At 43.3% G+C, this 20,380-nt stretch overlaps 1 protein-coding gene across 1 annotated transcript in view; it reads right to left on the bottom strand.

The window, feature by feature from the left end:
- The window catches only part of LOC135511529 (retinoschisin-like), a 91,792-nt gene that overhangs the window by 69,956 nt on the left and 1,456 nt on the right, over positions 1-20,380 (bottom strand). The window contains exons 2-3 of the mRNA XM_064933020.1: positions 15,514-15,539; positions 10,238-10,457 (exon numbers count right to left, since the gene is read on the bottom strand). Of these exons, the coding sequence (XP_064789092.1) occupies positions 10,238-10,457; positions 15,514-15,539 (246 nt within the window). The remainder of the gene's footprint in view (positions 1-10,237; positions 10,458-15,513; positions 15,540-20,380) is intronic.

Genomic DNA, 20,380 nt, shown 5'->3' with positions numbered 1-20,380 from the left:
TAAAGCTAACCCAACAGTACTAACCCTAACCCAACAGTACTAACCCAACTGTACTAACCCAACAGTACTAACCCCAACCCAACAGCACTAACCCTAACCCAACAGTACTAACCCAACAGTACTAACCCAACAGTACTAACCCCAACCCTAACCCTAACCCAACAGTACTAACCCTAACCCAACATTACTAACCCAACAGTACTAACCCCAACCCAACAGTACTAACCCTAACCCAACAGTACTAACCCCAACCCTACAGTACTAACCCTAAACAGTACTAACCCCAACCCAAAAGTACTAACCCTAACCCAACAGTACTAACCCAACCCAACAGTACTAACCCCAACCCAACAGTACTAACCCTAACCCAACAGTACTAACCCTAATCCTAGCCATTCAGTACTATCCCTAACCCAACAGTACTAACCCTAATCCTACCACAACAGTACTAACCCTAACCCAATAGTACTGACCCTAACCCAACAGTACTAACCCCAACCCAACAGTACTAACCCCAACCCAACAGTACTAACCCTAACCCAACAGTACTAACCCAACAGTACTAACCCCAGTACTAACCCAACAGTACTAACCCCAACCCAACAGTACTAACCCAAGAGTACTAACCCAAACCCCACAGTACTAACCCCAACCCAACAGTACTAACCCTAACCCAACAGTACTAACCCCAACCCAACAGTACTAACCCAACAGTACTTACCCTAACCCAACAGTACTAACCCTAACCCAACAGTACTAACCCAACAGTACAAACCCCAACCCAACAGTACTAACCCTAACCCAACAACCTAACTAACCCTAACCCAACAGTACTAACCTAACCTACCAAACAGTACTAACCCTAACCCAATAGTACTAACCCTAACCCAACAGTACTAACCCTAATCCAACAGTACTAAACCCTAACCCAACAGTACTAACCCTAACCCAACAGTACTAACCCTAAAGCTAACCCAACAGTACTAACCCCAAAAGTAACCCTAACAGTACTAACCACCCAACAGTACTAACCCTAACCCAACAGTACTAACCCTAACCCAACAGTACTAACCCTAACCCAACAGTACTATCCCTAACCCAACAGTACTAACCCAACAACTAACCCAACAACAGTACTAACCCCAACCCAACAGTACTAACCCCAACCCAACAGTACTAACCCCAACCCAACAGTACTAACCCTAACCCTAACCCAACAGTACTAACCCTAACCCAACAGTACTAACCCTAACCCAACTAACCCCAACAGTACTAACCCCAACCCAACAGTACTAACCCTAACCCAACAGTACTAACCCCCAACCCAACAGTACTAACCCTAATCAACTAACCCTAACCCAACAGTACTAACCCTAATCCCAAACAGTACTAACCCTAACCCAACAGTACTAACCCTAACCCAACAGTACTAACCCTAAAACTAACCCAACAGTACTAACCCTAACCCAACAGTACTAACCCCAACCCAACAGTACTAACCCTAACCCAACAGTACTAACCCCAACCCAACAGTACTAACCCTAACCCAACAGTACTAACCCAACCCAACAGTACTAACCCCAACCCAACAGTACTAACCCTAACCCTAACCCAACAGTACTAACCCCAACCCAACAGTACTAACCCTAACCCAACAGTACTAACCCTAACCCAACAGTACTAACCCCAACCCAACAGTACTAACCCTAACCCAACAGTACTAACCCCCCCAACAGTACTAACCCTAAACCCAACAGTACTAACCCTAACCCAACAGTACTAACCCAACCCAACAGTACCAACACTAACCCAACAGTACTAACCCTATCCCAACAGTACTAACCCTAATCCTACCACAACAGTACTAACCCTAACCCAACAGTACTAACCCTAAAGCTAACCCAACAGTACTAACCCTAAAGCTAACCCAACAGTACTAACCCTAACCCAACAGTACTAACCCCCAACAGTAAACCCAACAGTACTAACCCCAACCCAACAGTACTAACCCTAACCCAACAGTACTAACCTAACCCAACAGTACTAACCCTAATCCTAACACAACAGTACTAACCCTAACCCAACAGTACTAACCCTAACCCAACAGTACTAACCCTAAAGCTAACCCAACAGTACTAACCCTAAAGCTAACCCAACAGTACTAACCCTAACCCAACAACCCCAACCCAACAGTACTAACCCCAACCCAACAGTACTAACCTAACCCAACAGTACTAACCCTAACAGTACTAACCCAACAGTACTAACCCCAACCCAACAGTACTAACCCTAACCCAACAGTACTAACCCTAACCCAACAGTACTAACTAACCCAACAGTACTAACCCTAACCCAACAGTACTAACCCTAACCCAACAGTACTAACCCTAACCCAACAGTACTAACCCTAACTCCAGTAACCCAAAAGTACTAACCCTAACCCAACAGTACTAACCCCAACCCAACAGTACTAACCCAAACCCAACAGTACTAACCCTAACCCAACAACTAACCTAACCCAACAGTACTAACCCCAACCCAACAGTACTAACCCTAAACCCAACAGTACTAACCCTAACCCAACAGTACTAACCCTAACCCAACAGTACTAACCCCAACCCAACAGTACTAACCTAAAGCTAAACCTAACCCAACAGTACTAACCCCAACCCAACAGTACTAACCCTAACCCAACAGTACTAACCCAAACCAGTACTAACCCTAACCCAACAGTACTAACCACCAACAGTACTAACCCAAACCCAACAGTACTAAACCCAACAGTACTAACCCAACAGTACTAACCCTAACCCAACAGTACTAACCCCAACCCAGTACTAACCCAACCCAACAGTACTAACCCTAACCCAACAGTACTAACCCCCCAACAGTACTAACCCCAACAGTAACCTAACCCTAACCCAACAGTACTAACCCAACCCAACAGTACTAACCCTAACCTAACAGTACTAACCCAACAGTACAAACCCCAACCCAACAGTACTAACCCAACAGTACTAACCCCAACCCAACTGTACTAACCATAACCCAACAGTACTAACCCCAACCCAACATTACTAACCCTAACCCAACAGTACTAACCCTAACCCAACAGTACTAACCCTAAAGCTAACCAACAGTACAAACCCTAAAGCAAACCCAACAGTACTAACCCAAACCCCAACAGTACTCACCCAAACCCAACAGTACTAACCCCAACCCAACAGTACTAACCCTAACCCAACAGTACTAACCCAACAGTACTAACCCAACCCAACAGTAGTAACATCGACTACAGCTCGGCATTCAAAACCATAGTACCCTCCAAGCTCGTCATCAAGCTCGAGACCCTCGGTCTCGACCCCGCCCTGTGCAACTGGGTACTGGACTTCCTGACGGGCCACCCCCAGGTGGTGAGGGTAGGTAACAACATCTCCTCCCCGCTGATCCTCAACACTGGGACTCCACAAGGGTGCGTTCTGAGCCCTCTCCTGTACTCCCTGTTCACCCACGACTGCGTGGCCACGCACGCCTCCAACTCAATCATCAAGTTTGCGGACGACACAACAGTGGTAGGCTTGATTACCAACAACGACGAGACGGCCTACAGGGAGGAGGTGAGGGCCCTCGGAGTGTGGTGTCAGGAAAATAACCTGACACTCAACGTCAACAAAACTAAGGAGATGATTGTGGACTTCAGGAAACAGCAGAGGGAACACCCCCCTATCCACATCGATGGAACAGTAGTGGAGAGGGTAGTAAGTTTTAAGTTCCTCGGCATACACATCACAGACAAACTAAATTGGTCCACTCACACAGACAGCATCGTGAAGAAGGCGCAGCAGCGCCTCTTCAACCTCAGGAGGCTGAAGAAATTCGGCTTGTCACCAAAAGCACTCACAAACTTCTACAGATGCACAATCGAGAGCATCCTGGCGGGCTGTATCACCGCCTGGTACGGCAACTGCTCCGCCCTCAACCGTAAGGCTCTCCAGAGGGTAGTGAGGTCTGCACAACGCATCACCGGGGTCAAACTACCTGCCCTCCAGGACACCTACACCACCCGATGTTACTGGAAGGCCATAAAGATCATCAAGGACATCAACCACCCGAGCCACTGCCTGTTCACCCCGTTATCATCCAGAAGGCGAGGTCAGTACAGGTGCATCAAAGCTGGGACCGAGAGACTGAAAAACAGCTTCTATCTCAAGGCCATCAGACTGTTAAACAGCCACCACTAACATTGAGTGGCTGCTGCCAACACACTGACACTGACTCAACTCCAGCCACCCTAATAATGGGAATTGATGGGAAATGATGTAAATATATCACTAACCACTTTAACAATGCTACCTTATATAATGTTACTTACCCTACATTATTCATCTCATATGCATACGTATATACTGTACTCTATATCATCGACTGCATCCTTATGTAATACATGTATCACTTGTCACTTTAACTATGCCACTTTGTTTACATACTCATCTCATATGTATATACTGTACTCGATACCATCTACTGTATCTTGCCTATGCTGCTCTGTACCATCACTCATTCATATATCCTTATGTACATATTCTTTATCCCCTTACACTGTGTATAAGACAGTAGTTTAGAAATTGTTAGTTAGATTACTTGTTGGTTATTACTGCATTGTCGGAACTAGAAGCACAAGCATTTCGCTACACTCGCATTAACATCTGCTAACCATGTGTATGTGACAAATAAAATTTGATTTGATTTGATTTACAGTACTAAACCTAACCCAAAAGTACTAACCCCAACCCAACAGTACTAACCTTAATCCTACCAAAACAGTACTAACCCTAAAGCTAACCCAACAATACTAACCCTAACGCTAATCCAACTGTACTGACCCTAACCCAACAGTACTAACCCGAACCCAACAGTACTACCCCTAACCCAACAGTACTAAACCGAACCCAACAGTACTAACCCTAACCCAACAGTACTAACTGAACCCAACAGTACTAACCCTAACCCAACAGTTCTAACCCCAATCGAACAGTACTAACCCCAACCCAACAGTACTAACCCTAACCCAACAGTACTAACCCCAACCCAACTGTACTGACCCTAACCCTAACCCTAACCCAACAGTACTAACCCTACTCCTAACCCAACAGTACTAACCCTAACCCTAACCCAACAGTACTAACCCTAACGCTAACCCAACAGTACTAACCCTAATCCTAACCCAACAGTACTAACCCTAACCCAACAGTACTAACCCTAATCCTACCATAACAGTACTAACCCTAACCCAACAGTACTAACCCAACCCAACAGTACTAACCCTAACCCAACATTACTAACCCTAACCCAACAGTACTACCCCTAAAGCTAACCCAACAGTACTAACCCTAAAGCTAACCCAACTGTACTAACCCTAAAGCTAACCCAACTGTACTGACCCTAACCCAACAGTACTAACCCCAACCCAACAGTACTAATCCTAACCCAACAGTACTAAACCCAACGCAGCAGTACTAACCCAAACCCAACAGTACTAACCTTAACCCAACAGTACTAACCCAACAGTACTAACCCCAACACCACAGTACTAACCCTAACCCTAACCCAACAGTACTCACCCCAACCCAACAGTACTAACCCCAACCCAACAGTACTAACCCTAACCCAACAGTACTAACCCTTACCCAACAGTACTAAACCAACAGTACCAACCCTAATCCTAACCCAACAGTACTAACCCTAATCCTAACCCAAATGTACTAACCCTAAACCAAACCCAACAGTACTATCCCGAACCCTAACCCAACAGTACTAACCCTAACCCAACAGTACTAACCCTAACCCAACAGTACTAACCCTAACCCAACAGTACTAACCCTAACCAAACAGTACTAACCCTTACACAACAGTACCAACCCTAACCCAACAGTACCAACCCTAACCCAACAGTACTAACCCCAACCCAACACTGCCAAACCGAACCCAACAGTACTCACCCCAACCCAACACTACTAACGCCAACACAACACTACTAAACCTAAACCAACAGTACTAACCCCAACCCAACAGTACTAACCCTAACCCATCAGTACTAACCCTAACCCTAACCCTAACCCTACTAAACCAACAGTACCAACCCTAATCCTAACCCAACAGTACTAACCCTAATCCTAACCCAACAGTACTAACCCCAACCCAACAGTACTAACCCTAACCCAACAGTACTAACCCTAACCCAACAGTACTAACCCCAACCCAACAGTACTAACCACTAAAGCTAACCCAACAGTACTAACCCTAAAGCTAACCCAACAGTACTGACCCTAACCCAACAGTACTAACCCCAACCCAACAGTACTAACCCTAACATAACAGTACTAAACCCAACCCAACAGTACTAACCTTAACCCAACAGTACTAACCCAACAGTACTAACCCTAACCCAACAGTACTCACCCCAACCCAACAGTACTAACCCCAACCCAACAGTACTAACCCTAACCCAACAGTACTAACCCTTACCCAACAGTACTAAACCAACAGTACCAACCCTAATCCTAAACCAACAGTACTAACCCTAATCCTAACCCAAATGTACTAACCCTAAACCAAACCCAACAGTACTATCCCGAACCCTAACCCAATAGTACTAACCCTAACCCAACAGTACTAACCCTAACCCAACAGTACCAACCCTAACCCAACAGTACTAACCCTAACCCAACATTACTAACCCTAACCCAACAGTACTAACCCTAACCCAACAGTACTAACCCTAACTCAACAGTACTAACCCTTACCCAACAGTACCAACCCTAACCCAACAGTACTAACCCCAACCCACCACTGCCAAACCGAACCCAACAGTACTCACCCCAACCCAACAGTACTAACGCCAACACAACACTACTAAACCTAACCCAACAGTACTAACCCCAACCCAAGAGTACTAATCCTAACCCAACAGTACTAACCCTAACCCATCAGTACTAACCCTAACCCAACAGTACTAACCCAACAGTACTAACCCTAACCCAACAGTACTAACCCTAACCCAACAGTACTAACGCTAATCCTAACCCAACAGTACTAACCCTAATCCTAACACAACAGTACTAACCCCAACCCAACAGTACTAAGCCTAACCCAACAGTACTAACCCCAACCCAACAGTACTAACCCTAACCCAACAGTACTAACCCCAACCCAACAGTTCTAACCCCAACCCAACAGTACTAACCCCAACCCAACAGTATTAACGCCAACACAACAGTACAAAAACTAACCCAATAGTTCCAACCGTAACCCAATAGTACTAACCTAACCCAGCTAAGTTACCACAGGTACAGTAGGCGACTATAGCTAATTGACCACAGGTACAGTAGGTGACCGTAGCTAGGTGACTATAGCTAGGTGACCACAGACACAGCAGGTGACGATAGCTAGGTGACTATAGCTAGGTAACCACAGATACAATAGGCGACTGTAGCTAGGCGACCACAGGTATAGTAGGAGACTGTAGCTAGGCGACCACAGGTATAGTAGGAGACTCTAGCTAGTTGACCACAGGTACAGTAGGTGACTATAGCTAGATTATAGCTAGGTGACCACAGGTACAGTAAGTGACCACAGGCACAGTAGGAGACTATAGCGAGTTGACCACAGGTACAGTAGGTGACCACAGGTACAGTAGGAGACTATAGCTAGGTGACCACAGGTACAGTAGGAGACTATAGCTAGGTGACCACAGGTTCAGGCTACGCTTCCAGAGAGACATCAGAGACTGTAACGTTCTTTGTTTTACGGAAACATGGCTCACTCGAGACATACTATAGGAGTCGGTACAGCCAGCTGGTTTCTTCACGCATCGCGCAGACAGAAACAAGCATCTTTCTGGTAAGAAGAAGGGCGGGGGTGTATGCCTTATGATTAACGAGACGTGGTGTGATCATAACAACATAAAGGAACTTAAGTCCTTCTGTTCAACTGACTCTATGTAAACTGGAAACCACATATCCTGAGGCTGTATTTATTGTAGCTGGGGATTTTAACAAGGCTAATCTGAAAACAAGGCTTCCTAAATTCTATCAGCATATCGATTGCGCAACCAGGGCCGGCAAAACCCTAGATCATTGCTATTCTAACTTCCGCAACGCATATAAGGCCCTCCCCCGCCCTCCTTTCTGAAAAGCTGACCACAACTCCATTTTGTTGCTTCCAACCTATAGACAGAAACTCAAACAGGAAGCTCCCGCACTCATGTCTGTTCAACGCTGGTCCAACCAATCGGATTCCACACTTCAAGATTGCTTCGATTGGACTGGGATATGTTCCGCATTGCGGCGAACAACAACATTGACGATTACACTGAGTCGGTGAGCGGGTTTATTTGCAAGTGCATCGGCGATTGTCATACCCACAGCATCTATTAAAACATTCCCAAACCAGAAACTGTGGATTGATGGCAGCATTCGTGCAAAACTGAAAGTGCGAAACACTGCTTTTAATCAGGGCAAGGTGACCGGAAACATGACCGAATACAAACAGTGTAGCTATTCCCTCCAAAAGGCAATCAAACAAGCTAAGCATCAGTATAGAGACAAAGTAGAGTCGCAATTCAACGGCTCAGAAACAACTTCTTTGCTCGCTTTGAGGACAATACAGTGCCACTGACACAGCCCGCTACCCAAACCTGCGGACTCTCCTTCACTGCAGCCGACATGAGCAAAACGTTTAAATGTGCCAAACCTCGCAAGCCTGCAGGTCCAGACGGCATCCCCAGCCGCATCCTCAGAGCATGCGCAGACCAGCCGGCTGGTGTGTTTACGGACATATTCAATCAATCCTTATCCCAGTCTGCTGTCCCCACATTCTTCAAGAGGGCCACCAATGTTCATGTTCCCAAGAAAGCTAAGGTAAGTGAACTAAATGACTACTGCCCCATCGCACTCACTTCTGTCATAATGAAGTGCTTTGAGAGACTAGTCAAGGACCATATCACCTCCACCCTACCGGACACCCTAGACCCACTCCAATTTGCTTACCGCCCCAATAGGTCCACAGACGACGCAATCGCAATCACACTGCCCTAACCCATCTGGACAAGAGGAATACCTATATGAGAATGCTGTTCATCAACTACAACTCAGCATTTAACACCATAGTACCCTCCAAACTCGTCATCAAGCTCGAGACCCTGGGTCTCGACCCTGCCCTGTACAACTGGGTCCTGGAGTTCCTGACGGGCCGCGCCCAGGTGGTGAGGGTAGGTAACAACATCTCCACCCTGCTGATCCTCAACACTGGAGCCCCACAAGGGTGTGTTCTCGGCCCTCTCCTGTACTCTCTGTTCACCCACGACTGTGTGGCCATGCACGCCTCCAACTCAATCATCAAGTTTGCAGACGACACTACAGTGGTAGGCTTGATTACCAACAATGATGAGACGGCCTACAGGGAGGAGGTGAGGGCCCCTGAAGTCCACGATACCCTCACACTCAACGTCAACAAAACAAAGGAGATGATCGTGGACTTCAGGAAACAGCAGAGGGAGCAACCATCTACTGCATCTTGCCATCTTTATGTAATGTATCACTAGCCACTTTAAACAATGACACTTTTATATGTTTACATATCCTACATTACTCATCTCATATGCATATACTGTACTCTATACCATCCACTGTATCTTGCCTATGCCATTCTATACCATCACTCATTCATATATATTTTTTTATGTACATATTCTTATTCATTCCTTTACACTTGTGTGTATAAGGTAATTGTTGTGAAATTGTTAGGTTAGATTACTCGTTGGATAGTACTGCATTGTCGGAACCAGAAGCACAAGCATTTCGCTACACTCGCATTAACATCGGCTAACCATGTGTATGTGACAAATAAAATTTGATTTGATTTACAATAGCTAGGTGACCACGGGTACAGTAGGAGACTATAGCTAGGTGACCACAGGTACAGTAGGTGACTATAGCTATGTGACTATAGCTAGGTGACTATAGCTTGGTGACCACAGGTACAATAGGAGACTACAGTTAGGTGACCACAGGTACAGTAGTTGACCATAGCTAGGTGACCACAGGTACAGTAGGTGACTATAGCAAGGTGACTATATCTAGGTGACTATAGCTAGGTGACCACAGGTACAGTAGGTGACCACAGATACAGTCGTTCACCACCGCAAGGTCAGGTGACCTGGGCGGAATCCTATCCTCACCTGGCATGCAGTCTAGTGGGCGACTCTGAGGAGGCGATGTGGCCAGAACAGGTGATGTCATAGTGGGGGTACCTGTCGCAGACTCCCCCCCTTCACAGTCACATGTGCAGGCTTTCCCTGTCCATGTCTCTAGGACCTCCTCCTCCTGCTGCTCCTCCTCCTGCACCTCCTCTTCTGGTTGCACCTCCTCCTCCTGCTCCTCCTGGACCTCCTCTTCCTCCTGGAATACAGGTCCAGAAATGGTTACAATCCTATTTTAGCCTACTGTCGTTCAAACCAACCAAATCAAAACACACTGTACCAGAGAAACTATAGTTTAACCAGCCCAATCCAATCGCAATGTACTAGAGTAACTAGAGTTCTAACCAGCCCAATCCAATTGCAATGTACTAGAGTAACAAGTTTTAACCAGCACACTCTCAGCTCAATAACCAGAACAATCCCATCTCAATGTTCTAGAGCAACGAGAGTTCTAACCAGCCCAAATCAACTCAATGTAGTAGAGTACCTAGAGTTCTAATCATCCAAATCCCATTTTAATGTGTTAGAGTAACTAGAATTCTAACAAGCCCAATCCCATCTCAATGTATCAGTGTACCTAGATTATATCCAGCCCAATCCAATCTCAATAACCAGCTCAATCCCATCTCAATGTACTCGAGTAACAATAGTTCTGACCAGCCCAGTCCTATCTCACTGTACTATAAAAACTAGATTGTAACCAGCCCAATCCCATCTCCATGTACTAGAGTACCTAGAGTTCTAACCAGCCCAATCCCATTCACTGTCCTAGACTAAATTAATTCTAAATATCCCAAACCCATCTCAATAACAAGCCAATCCCATCTCAATGTGTTAGTGTATCTAGAGTTCTGACCAGCCCAATCTCACTGTACTAAAGTAACTACAGTTCTAACAATCCCAATCCTATCTCAATGTACTAGAGTCCTAACAGCCCAATCCCATCTATATATACTAGAGTAACTAGATTCTAACCAGCCCAATCCCATTTCAATGTATTAGAGTAACTAGATTCTAACCTGCCAAATCCTATAGCAATTTAAGTAACTTGAGCTCTACCCATCCAAATTCCATGACACTGTACAAAAGTAACTAGATTAGTAACCAGCCCAATCCTATCTCAATGTACTAGAGTCACTAGATTATAAACAGCCAATCTCATCTCAATGTAGTAGAGTAACTAGCGTTAACCAGACCAATCCCATCTCCAGGCAATCCAAACTCAATATACTAGAGAAACTCGAGTTCTGACCAGCGCAATCCCATCTCACTGTACTAAAGTAACTACAATTCTAACCATCACAATCCTACCTCAATGTAGTAGAGTTCTAACAGCCCAATCCCATCTAAATGTATGAAAGTAACTAGAGACCTAACATCCCAATTCCATCTCAATGTACTAGAGTAACTAGAGTTCTAACCAGCCCGTTCCCATCTCAATGTATTAGAGTAACTAGATTCTAACCACCACAAACCCATCTCAATATACTAGTGTTACTAGCGTTCTAACCAGCCCAATCCCATCTCACTGTATTAGAGAAACTATATTCTAACAAGCCCATTCCCATCTCAATGTACTAAAGTAACTAGATTCTAACCACCCCAATCCAATCTCACTGTACCAAAGTAACTAGATTTTGTCAGGATTTGGCCAGGGTTGTTCCGGTTTTTGGTCACTAGATGCCCCCATTGTGCTTTTTGACCTTTTGCTTTCCCTTGATCCCCATTATTATTTGCACCTGTGCCTCGTTTTTCCCTGATTGTATTTAAACCCTTAGTTTCCCTCAGTTCTTTGCTCTGTGTTTGTATGTTAGCACCCAGCCCTAGTATTCTGTGTACTCTTGTTGATCCCGGTGGACGCTCTTGTGGAATTCTGTTTTTTGTTCTTGTTTATTTATTTTTGAGTATCTTTTGAGGCTTTTTATGCTTTACCTACCACCTTGTGGATTTACCTTTTTGTCTTGGAGGATTACCTTGTGGATTACCTTGTTCTTGTGGAATTCCTTTTGAGGTTGTGGAGTTACATGTTTTCCTGAAGGACTTCACTTTTACTTTATTAAATACACCGTCTCAAGTACTGCTGTGTCTGCCTCATCTTCTGGGTTCTGCTGACTATTCGTGGCTCAGTTGGTTAAGTGACTGTTTCTCACTCCGGAGACCCGGGTTCGTAACCGGGTCCTGACAGATTTCTAACCAGCCCATTCCCATCTCACTGAACTACAGTAACTAGAGTTCTTACCAGCCCAATCCTATCTCAATGTTCTAGAGAAACTATAGTTCTAACCAGCACAATCCCATCTTGCTGTTCTAGGTTAAATCAGTTCTAACCAGCCCAATTCCGTCTCATTTTACTTAAATAACTAGAGTTCTAACCAGCCCAATCCCATCTCCATATACTGGAGTAACTAGTTCTAACCAGCCCAATCCCATCTCCATGTACTAGAGTAACTAGCATTAACCAGCCCATTCCCATCTCTAAATCCAGCCAATCCAAACTCAATATATTAGAGTAACTAGAGTTCTAACCAGCCCAATCCCATCTCACTGTACTAAAGTAACTACAATTCTAACCATCACAATCCTAGCTCAATGTACTAGAGTTCTAACAGCCCAATCCCATCTAAATGTACTAGAGTAACTAGATTATAACCAGCCCAATCCCATCTCAATGTATTACAGAAACTAAATTCTAACAAACCCAATCCTATCTCAATGTACGAAAGTAACTAGAGACCTAACATCCCAATCCCATCTCAATGTACAAAAGTAACTGGAGACCTAATATCCCAATTCCATCTCAATGTACTAGAGTAACCCGAGTACTAACCAACCCAATCCCATCTCACTGTACAAGAGTAACTACAGTTCTAATTAGCCCAATCCCATCTTAATGTTCTATTACAACTGGAGTTTTAACTAGAGACCTAACATTTTTTATTTTTTATTTTACCTTTATTTTACTAAGCAAGTCAGTTAAGAACAAATTCTTATTTTCAATGACGGCCTAGGAACAGTGGGTTAACTGCCTGTTCAATCCCATCTCAATGTATTAGTGTAACTAAAGTACTGACCAGCCCAATCCAATCTCACCATAATAAAGTAACTAGTGTTCTAAACAGCCCAATCCCATCTCCCTGTCCTAAAGTAACTTGAGTTCTAACCAGCCAATCCCATCTCAGTGTATTAATTATATTATAAAAAACCCAATCCCATCTCAATGTACTGAAGTAACTAGAGTTCTAACCAGCCCAATTACGTCTGTGTGTACTAGAGAAACTAGAGTTCTGACCTGCCCAATCCAATCTCACAGTACTAAAGTAATTCGAGTTCTAACCATCCCAATCCCATATCAATGTACAAGAGTTTTAACAGCCTAATCACATCTCAATGTACTCGAGTAACAACATTCTATCCTGCCCAATCCCATCTATGTGCATTAGAGTAACGAAATTCTAAAAAGTCCAATCCCATATTAAATGTGTGAGAGTAACTTTATTCTAACCAGCCCAATCCCATCTCAATGCATTAGAGTAAATATATTCTAAAAAATCCAATCCATTCTCACTGTACTACAGTAACTAGAGTTCTGACAAGCCCAATCATATCTCAATGGACGAGAGTTCTAACAGCCAAATCCCATCTCCATGTACAAGAGTAACTAGAGTTCTAACCAGCCCAATCCCATCTCACTGTACTAAAGTAACTAGAGTGCTAACCAGCCCAATCATATCTCAAGGGACTGGAGTAACTAGAGTTCTAACCAGCCCAATCCCATCTCAATAACCTCCGCCATCTCAATGCACTAGAGTAGCAAGATTCTGACCTGCCCAATCCCATCTCAATATACCAGAGTAACTAGATTCTAACCACCCCAATCCAATATCACTGCACTAAAGTAACTAGAGTTCTAACCAGCCCAATCTCATCTCAATAACCAGCACCATCTCAATGCACTAGAGTAACTAGATCTCACCAGCCCATTCCCATCTCAGTGTACTAAAGTAACTAGATTCTAACCAGCCCAATCCCATCTCAATGTACCAGAGTAACTACAGTCTAACCACCCCAATCCCATTTCACTGTACTAAAGTAACTACAGTTCTAATTAGCCCAATCCCATCTTAATGTTCTATTACAACTAGAGTTTTATCCAGCCCAATCTCAAAAACCAGCCCAAACACATCTCAATGTACGAGAGTAACAAGAGTTTTAAAAGGTCCAATCTCAATGTAATGAAGTATCTTGAGTTCTACCCAGCACAAGCCCACCTCACTGTGCTAGTGTAACTAGAGATTTAACCAGCCCAATACATCTCAAAAACCAACCCATTACAACCAGTCCAATCCCATGTCAATGTACCAGAGAAACTCGAGTGCTAACAGCCCAATCCCATCTCACTTTACTAAAGTAACTATTATCTAACCAGCCCAATCCCATCTCAATTTATTAGAGTAACTATATTCTAAACAGCCCAATCCAATCTCACTGTACTAGAGTAACTTGAGTTCTAAACAGCCCAATCACATATAATTCTACTAGAGTAAATTAGTTCAACCAGCCCAATCATATATCTATGTATTAGAGTAACTAGAGTTCAAACCAGCCCATCCCCCTTAGCTAAAATAAATAGATTTATAACCAGCCCAATCCCATCTCAATATACTAGAGTAATTTGAGTTCTAACCAGCCCAATCCCATCTTAATGTTTTAGAGTAAATAGTTCTAACCAGCCCAATCCAATCTCACTGTACTAGGGTAACTAGAGTTCTAACCAGCCCAATCCCAATGTACTAGAGTTCTAACAGCCCAATCCCATCTCAATTTATTTGAGGAACTAGATTCAAACCACCCCAATCCCATTTCAATGTACGAAAACAACTAAAGTTCTAACCAGCCCAATCCAATCTCAATGTTCTAGAGTTTTATACAGCCCAATCCAATCTCAATAACCAGCCCAATCCCATCTCAATGTACATAAGTATCTAGAGTTTTAACCAGCCCAATCCCATCTCAATGTACATGAGTATCTAGAGTTTTAACCAGCCCAATCCATATCACTGTACGAAAGTAACTAGAGTTCTAACCAAACCAATCCCATCTCAATGTACTAGTGTAACTGGAGTTCTAACTAGCCCAATCCCATCTCAAAGTATTAGAGTAACTAGAGTTCTAACCAGCCCAAACCCATCTCACCATACTAAAATAACTAGAGTGCTAACCAGCCCAATCCCATTTCAATGTATTAGAGTACCTACCTCCTGAGAGTGAACACCGCTTAGGACTACAGCACCGACAGACAGGCAGCAGAGAAAGAAAGAGAAAAAATGACTTAAATGTAAATGTAAATGTAAAAAAGACAGACAGAAGGAGGAAAATACAGTGAGAAAAATACAGAAATATAGAGACAAAATAAACTACTTTCCCTGGTCTGATATCCCCAACATATGGTCTGATATCTCCAACATATGGTCTGATATCCCCAACATATGGTCTGATATCTCCAACACATGGTCTGATATCCCCAATATATGGTCTGATATCCCCAACATATGGTCTGATATCTCCAACATATGGCCTGATATCTCCAACATATGGCCTGATATCCCCAACATATGGTCTTATATCTCCAACATATGGTCTGATATCTCCAACATATGGTCTGATATCACCAAAGTATGGTCTGATATCTCCAACACATGGTCTGATATCCCCAATATATGGTCTGATATCCCCAACATATGGTCTGATATCCCCAACATATGGTCTGATATCTCCAACATATGGTCTGATATCTCCAACACATGGTCTGATATCCCCAACATATGGTCTGATATCTCCAACATATGGCCTGATATCCCCAACATATGGTCTGATATCTCCAACATATGGTCTGATATCTCCAACATATGGCCTGATATCTCCAACATATGGTCTGATATCTCCAACATATGGTCTGATATCTCCAACATATGGTCTGATATCTCCAACATATGGTCTGATATCTCCAACATATGGTCTGATATCACCAAAATATGGTCTGATATCTCCAACATATGGTCTGATATCTCCAACATATGGCCTGATATCTCCAACATATGGTCTGATATCTCCAACATATGGTCTGATATCCCCAATATATGGTCTGATATCCCCAACATATGGTCTGATATCTCCAACATATGGCCTGATATCTCCAACATATGGCCTGATATCCCCAACATATGGTCTGATATCTCCAACATATGGTCTGATATCTCCAACATATGGCCTGATATCTCCAACATATGGTCTGATATCTCCAACATATGGTCTGATATCCCCAATATATGGTCTGATATCCCCAACATATGGTCTGATATCTCCAACATATGGCCTGATATCTCCAACATATGGCCTGATATCCCCAACATATGGTCTGATATCTCCAACATATGGTCTGATATCTCCAACATATGGTCTGATATCCCCAACATATGGTCTGATATCCCCAACATATGGTCTGATATCTCCAACATATGGTCTGATATCTCCAACATATGGTCTGATATCCCCAACATATGGTCTGATATCTCCAACATATGGTCTGATATTTCCAACATATGGTCTGATATCTCCAACATATGGTCTGATATCCCCAACATATGGTCTGATATCCCCAACATATGGTCTGATATTTCCAACATATGGTCTGATATCTCCAACATATGGTCTGATATCCCCAACATATGATCTGATATCTCCAACATATGGTCTGATATCCCCAACATATGGTCTGATATCCCCAATATATGGCCTGATATCTCCAACATATGGTCTGATATCTCCAACATATGGTCTGATATCTCCAACATATGATCTGATATCCCCAACATATGGTCTGATATCTCCAACATATGGCCTGATATCTCCAACATATGGCCTGATATCCCCAACATATGGTCTGATATCTCCAACATATGGTCTGATATCTCCAACATATGGCCTGATATCTCCAACATATGGTCTGATATCTCCAACATATGGTCTGATATCCCCAATATATGGTCTGATATCCCCAACATATGGTCTGATATCTCCAACATATGGCCTGATATCTCCAACATATGGTCTGATATCCCCAACATATGGTCTGATATCTACAACACATGGTCTGATATCCCCAATATATGGTCTGATATCCCCAACATATGGTCTGATATCCCCAACATATGGTCTGATATTTCCAACATATGGTCTGATATCTCCAACATATGGTCTGATATCCCCAACATATGATCTGATATCTCCAACATATGGTCTGATATCCCCAACATATGGTCTGATATCCCCAATATATGGCCTGATATCTCCAACATATGGTCTGATATCTCCAACATATGGTCTGATATCTCCAACATATGATCTGATATCCCCAACATATGGTCTGATATCTCCAACATATGGTCTGATATCCCCAACATATGGTCTGTTATCCCCAACATATGGTCTGATATCCCCAATATATGGCCTGATATCTACAACACATGGTCTGATATCCCCAACATATGGCCTGATATCCCCAACATATGGTCTGATATCCCCAACATATGGTCTGATATCTCCAACATATGGTCTGATATCTCCAACATATGGTCTGATATCTCCAACATATGGTCTGATATTTCCAATATATGGTCTGATATCTCCAACATATGGTCGGATATCTCCAACATATGGTATGATATACCCAGTCTAATGCATCTTAATGTTCTATAGCAACTAGAGTTTTATCCAGCCCAATCGCATCTCAAAAACCAGCCCAATCACATCTCAATGTACTAGAGTAACGAGAGTTTATAAGGTCCAATCTCAATGTATTAAAGTATCTTGAGTTCTAACCAGTTTAAAGGTCCAGTCAACTACTACAGACTCTTGACTCATTAGGTACTCAGAGCTACATTTCAGAGATTTGATCTAGTATGAATCCCTCTAAGGCTTTTAACTGCTAAACTACTGTCCAGTTCTTCCATAACCCAGTCTGACCCAGTTTAATCCAGTCTGGCATTCCCCACTCTAAACTAGTTTAACCCAGTCTGACATGACCCAGTCTAATGCAGTCTGGCATTACCCAGTCTAACCCAGTCTGACATTACCCAGTCTAACTCACTCTGACATTACCCAGTCTAAACCAGTTTAACCCAGTCTAATGCAGTCTGACATTACCCAGTCTAAACCAATTTAACTCAGTCTGACATTACCCAGATTAATCCAGTCTGTCATTCCCCACTCTAAACCAGTTTAACCCAGTCTGACATTACCCAGGCTAACCCAGTCTCACATTACCCAGTCTAACCCACTCTGACATTACCCAGTCTAACCCAGTCTGACATTACCCAGTCTAACCCAGTCTGACATTACCCAGTTTAACCCAGTCTAACATTACCCAGTCTAAACCACTCTGACATTACCCAGTCTAACCCAGTTTAACCCAGTCTGACATTACCCAGTCTAACCTAGTCTGACATTAACCAGTCTAACCCAGTCTGACATTACCCAGTCTAAAGGAGTCTGACATTACCCAGTCTAACCCAGTTTAACACAGTCTGACATTACCCAGTCTAACCCAGTCCGACATTACCCGGTCTAACCCAGTCTGAGACATCACCCAGTCTAACCCAGTCTGAGACATCACTCAGTCTAGCCCAGTCTAACAACCAGACAGCAGGAAGACAAGCAGATACCAACAGAGTTTAGCGATGTCTATTCCAGACATGGTTATTAAACTGCTGGTTCAGTAAACTGGGTCATGGTTAGTAAACTGCTGATTCAGTAAACTGGGCATGGGTCATGGTGAGTAAACCACTGGTTCAGTAAAGTGGGTCATGGTTAGTAAACCAATGGTTCATTTAACCGGGTCATGGTTAGTAAACTGCTGATTCAGTAAACTGGGTCATGGTTAGTAAACCAATGGTTCAGTAAACTGGGTCATGGTTAGCTGGGCATGGGTCATGGTGAGGAAACCAATGGTTCAGTAAAGTGGGTCATGGTTAGTAAACTGCTGATTCAGTAAACTTGGTCATGGTTAGTAAACTGCTGATTCAGTAAACTGGGTCATGGTTAGTAAACCAAAAGTTCAGTAAAGTGGGTCATGGTTAATAAACTATTGGTTCAGTAAACTGGGTCATGGTGAGGAAACCAATGATTCAGTAAAGTGGGTCATGGTTAGTAAACTGCTGATTCAGTAAACTTGGTCATGTTTAGTAAACTGCTGATTCAGTAAACTTGGTCATGGTTAGTAAACTGCTGATTCAGTAAACTTGGTCATGGTTAGTAAACTGCTGATTCAGTAAACTGGGTCATGGTGAGGAAACCAATGGTTCAGTAAAGTGGGTCATGGTTAGTAAACTGCTGATTCAGTAAACTGGGTCATGGTTAGTAAACTGCTGATTCAGTAAACTGGGTCATGGTTAGTAAACTGCTGATTCAGTAAACTGGGTCATGGTTAGTAAACTGCTGATTCAGTAAAGTGGGTCGTGGTTAGTAAACTGCTGATTCAGTAAACTGGGTCATGGTTAGTAAACCAATAGTTCAGTAAAGTGGGTCATGGTTAATAAACTACTGGTTCAGTCAACTGGGCAATGGTCATGGTTAGTAAACTGCTGGTTCAGTAAACTGGGTCATGGTTAGTAAACTGCTGATTCAGTAAACTGGGTCATGGTTAGTAAACTGCTGATTCAGTAAACTGGGCATGGGTCATGGTTAGTAAACTGCTGATTCAGTAAACTGGGTCATGGTTAGTAAACTGCTGATTCAGTAAACTGGGCATGGGTCATGGTTAGTAAACTGCTGATTCAGTAAACTGGGCATGGGTCATGGTTAGTAAACTGCTGATTTAGTAAACTGGGCATGGGTCATGGTTAGTAAACTGCTGATTCAGTAAACTGGGTCATGGTTAGTAAACTGCTGATTCAGTAAACTGGGCATGGGTCATGGGTAGTAAACTGCTGATTCAGTAAACTGGGCATGGGTCATGGTTAGTAAACTGCTGGTTCAGTAAACTGGGCCTTGGTAGTAAACTGCTGATTCAGTAAACTGGGTCATGGTTAGTAAACTGCTGGTTCAGTAGACTGGGTCATGGTTAGT

Source organism: Oncorhynchus masou, chromosome 24 (genome assembly GCF_036934945.1).
Source record: "Oncorhynchus masou masou isolate Uvic2021 chromosome 24, UVic_Omas_1.1, whole genome shotgun sequence".
Lineage (NCBI taxonomy): Eukaryota > Metazoa > Chordata > Actinopteri > Salmoniformes > Salmonidae > Oncorhynchus > Oncorhynchus masou.
This window is presented reverse-complemented; position numbering and strand designations above follow the sequence as displayed.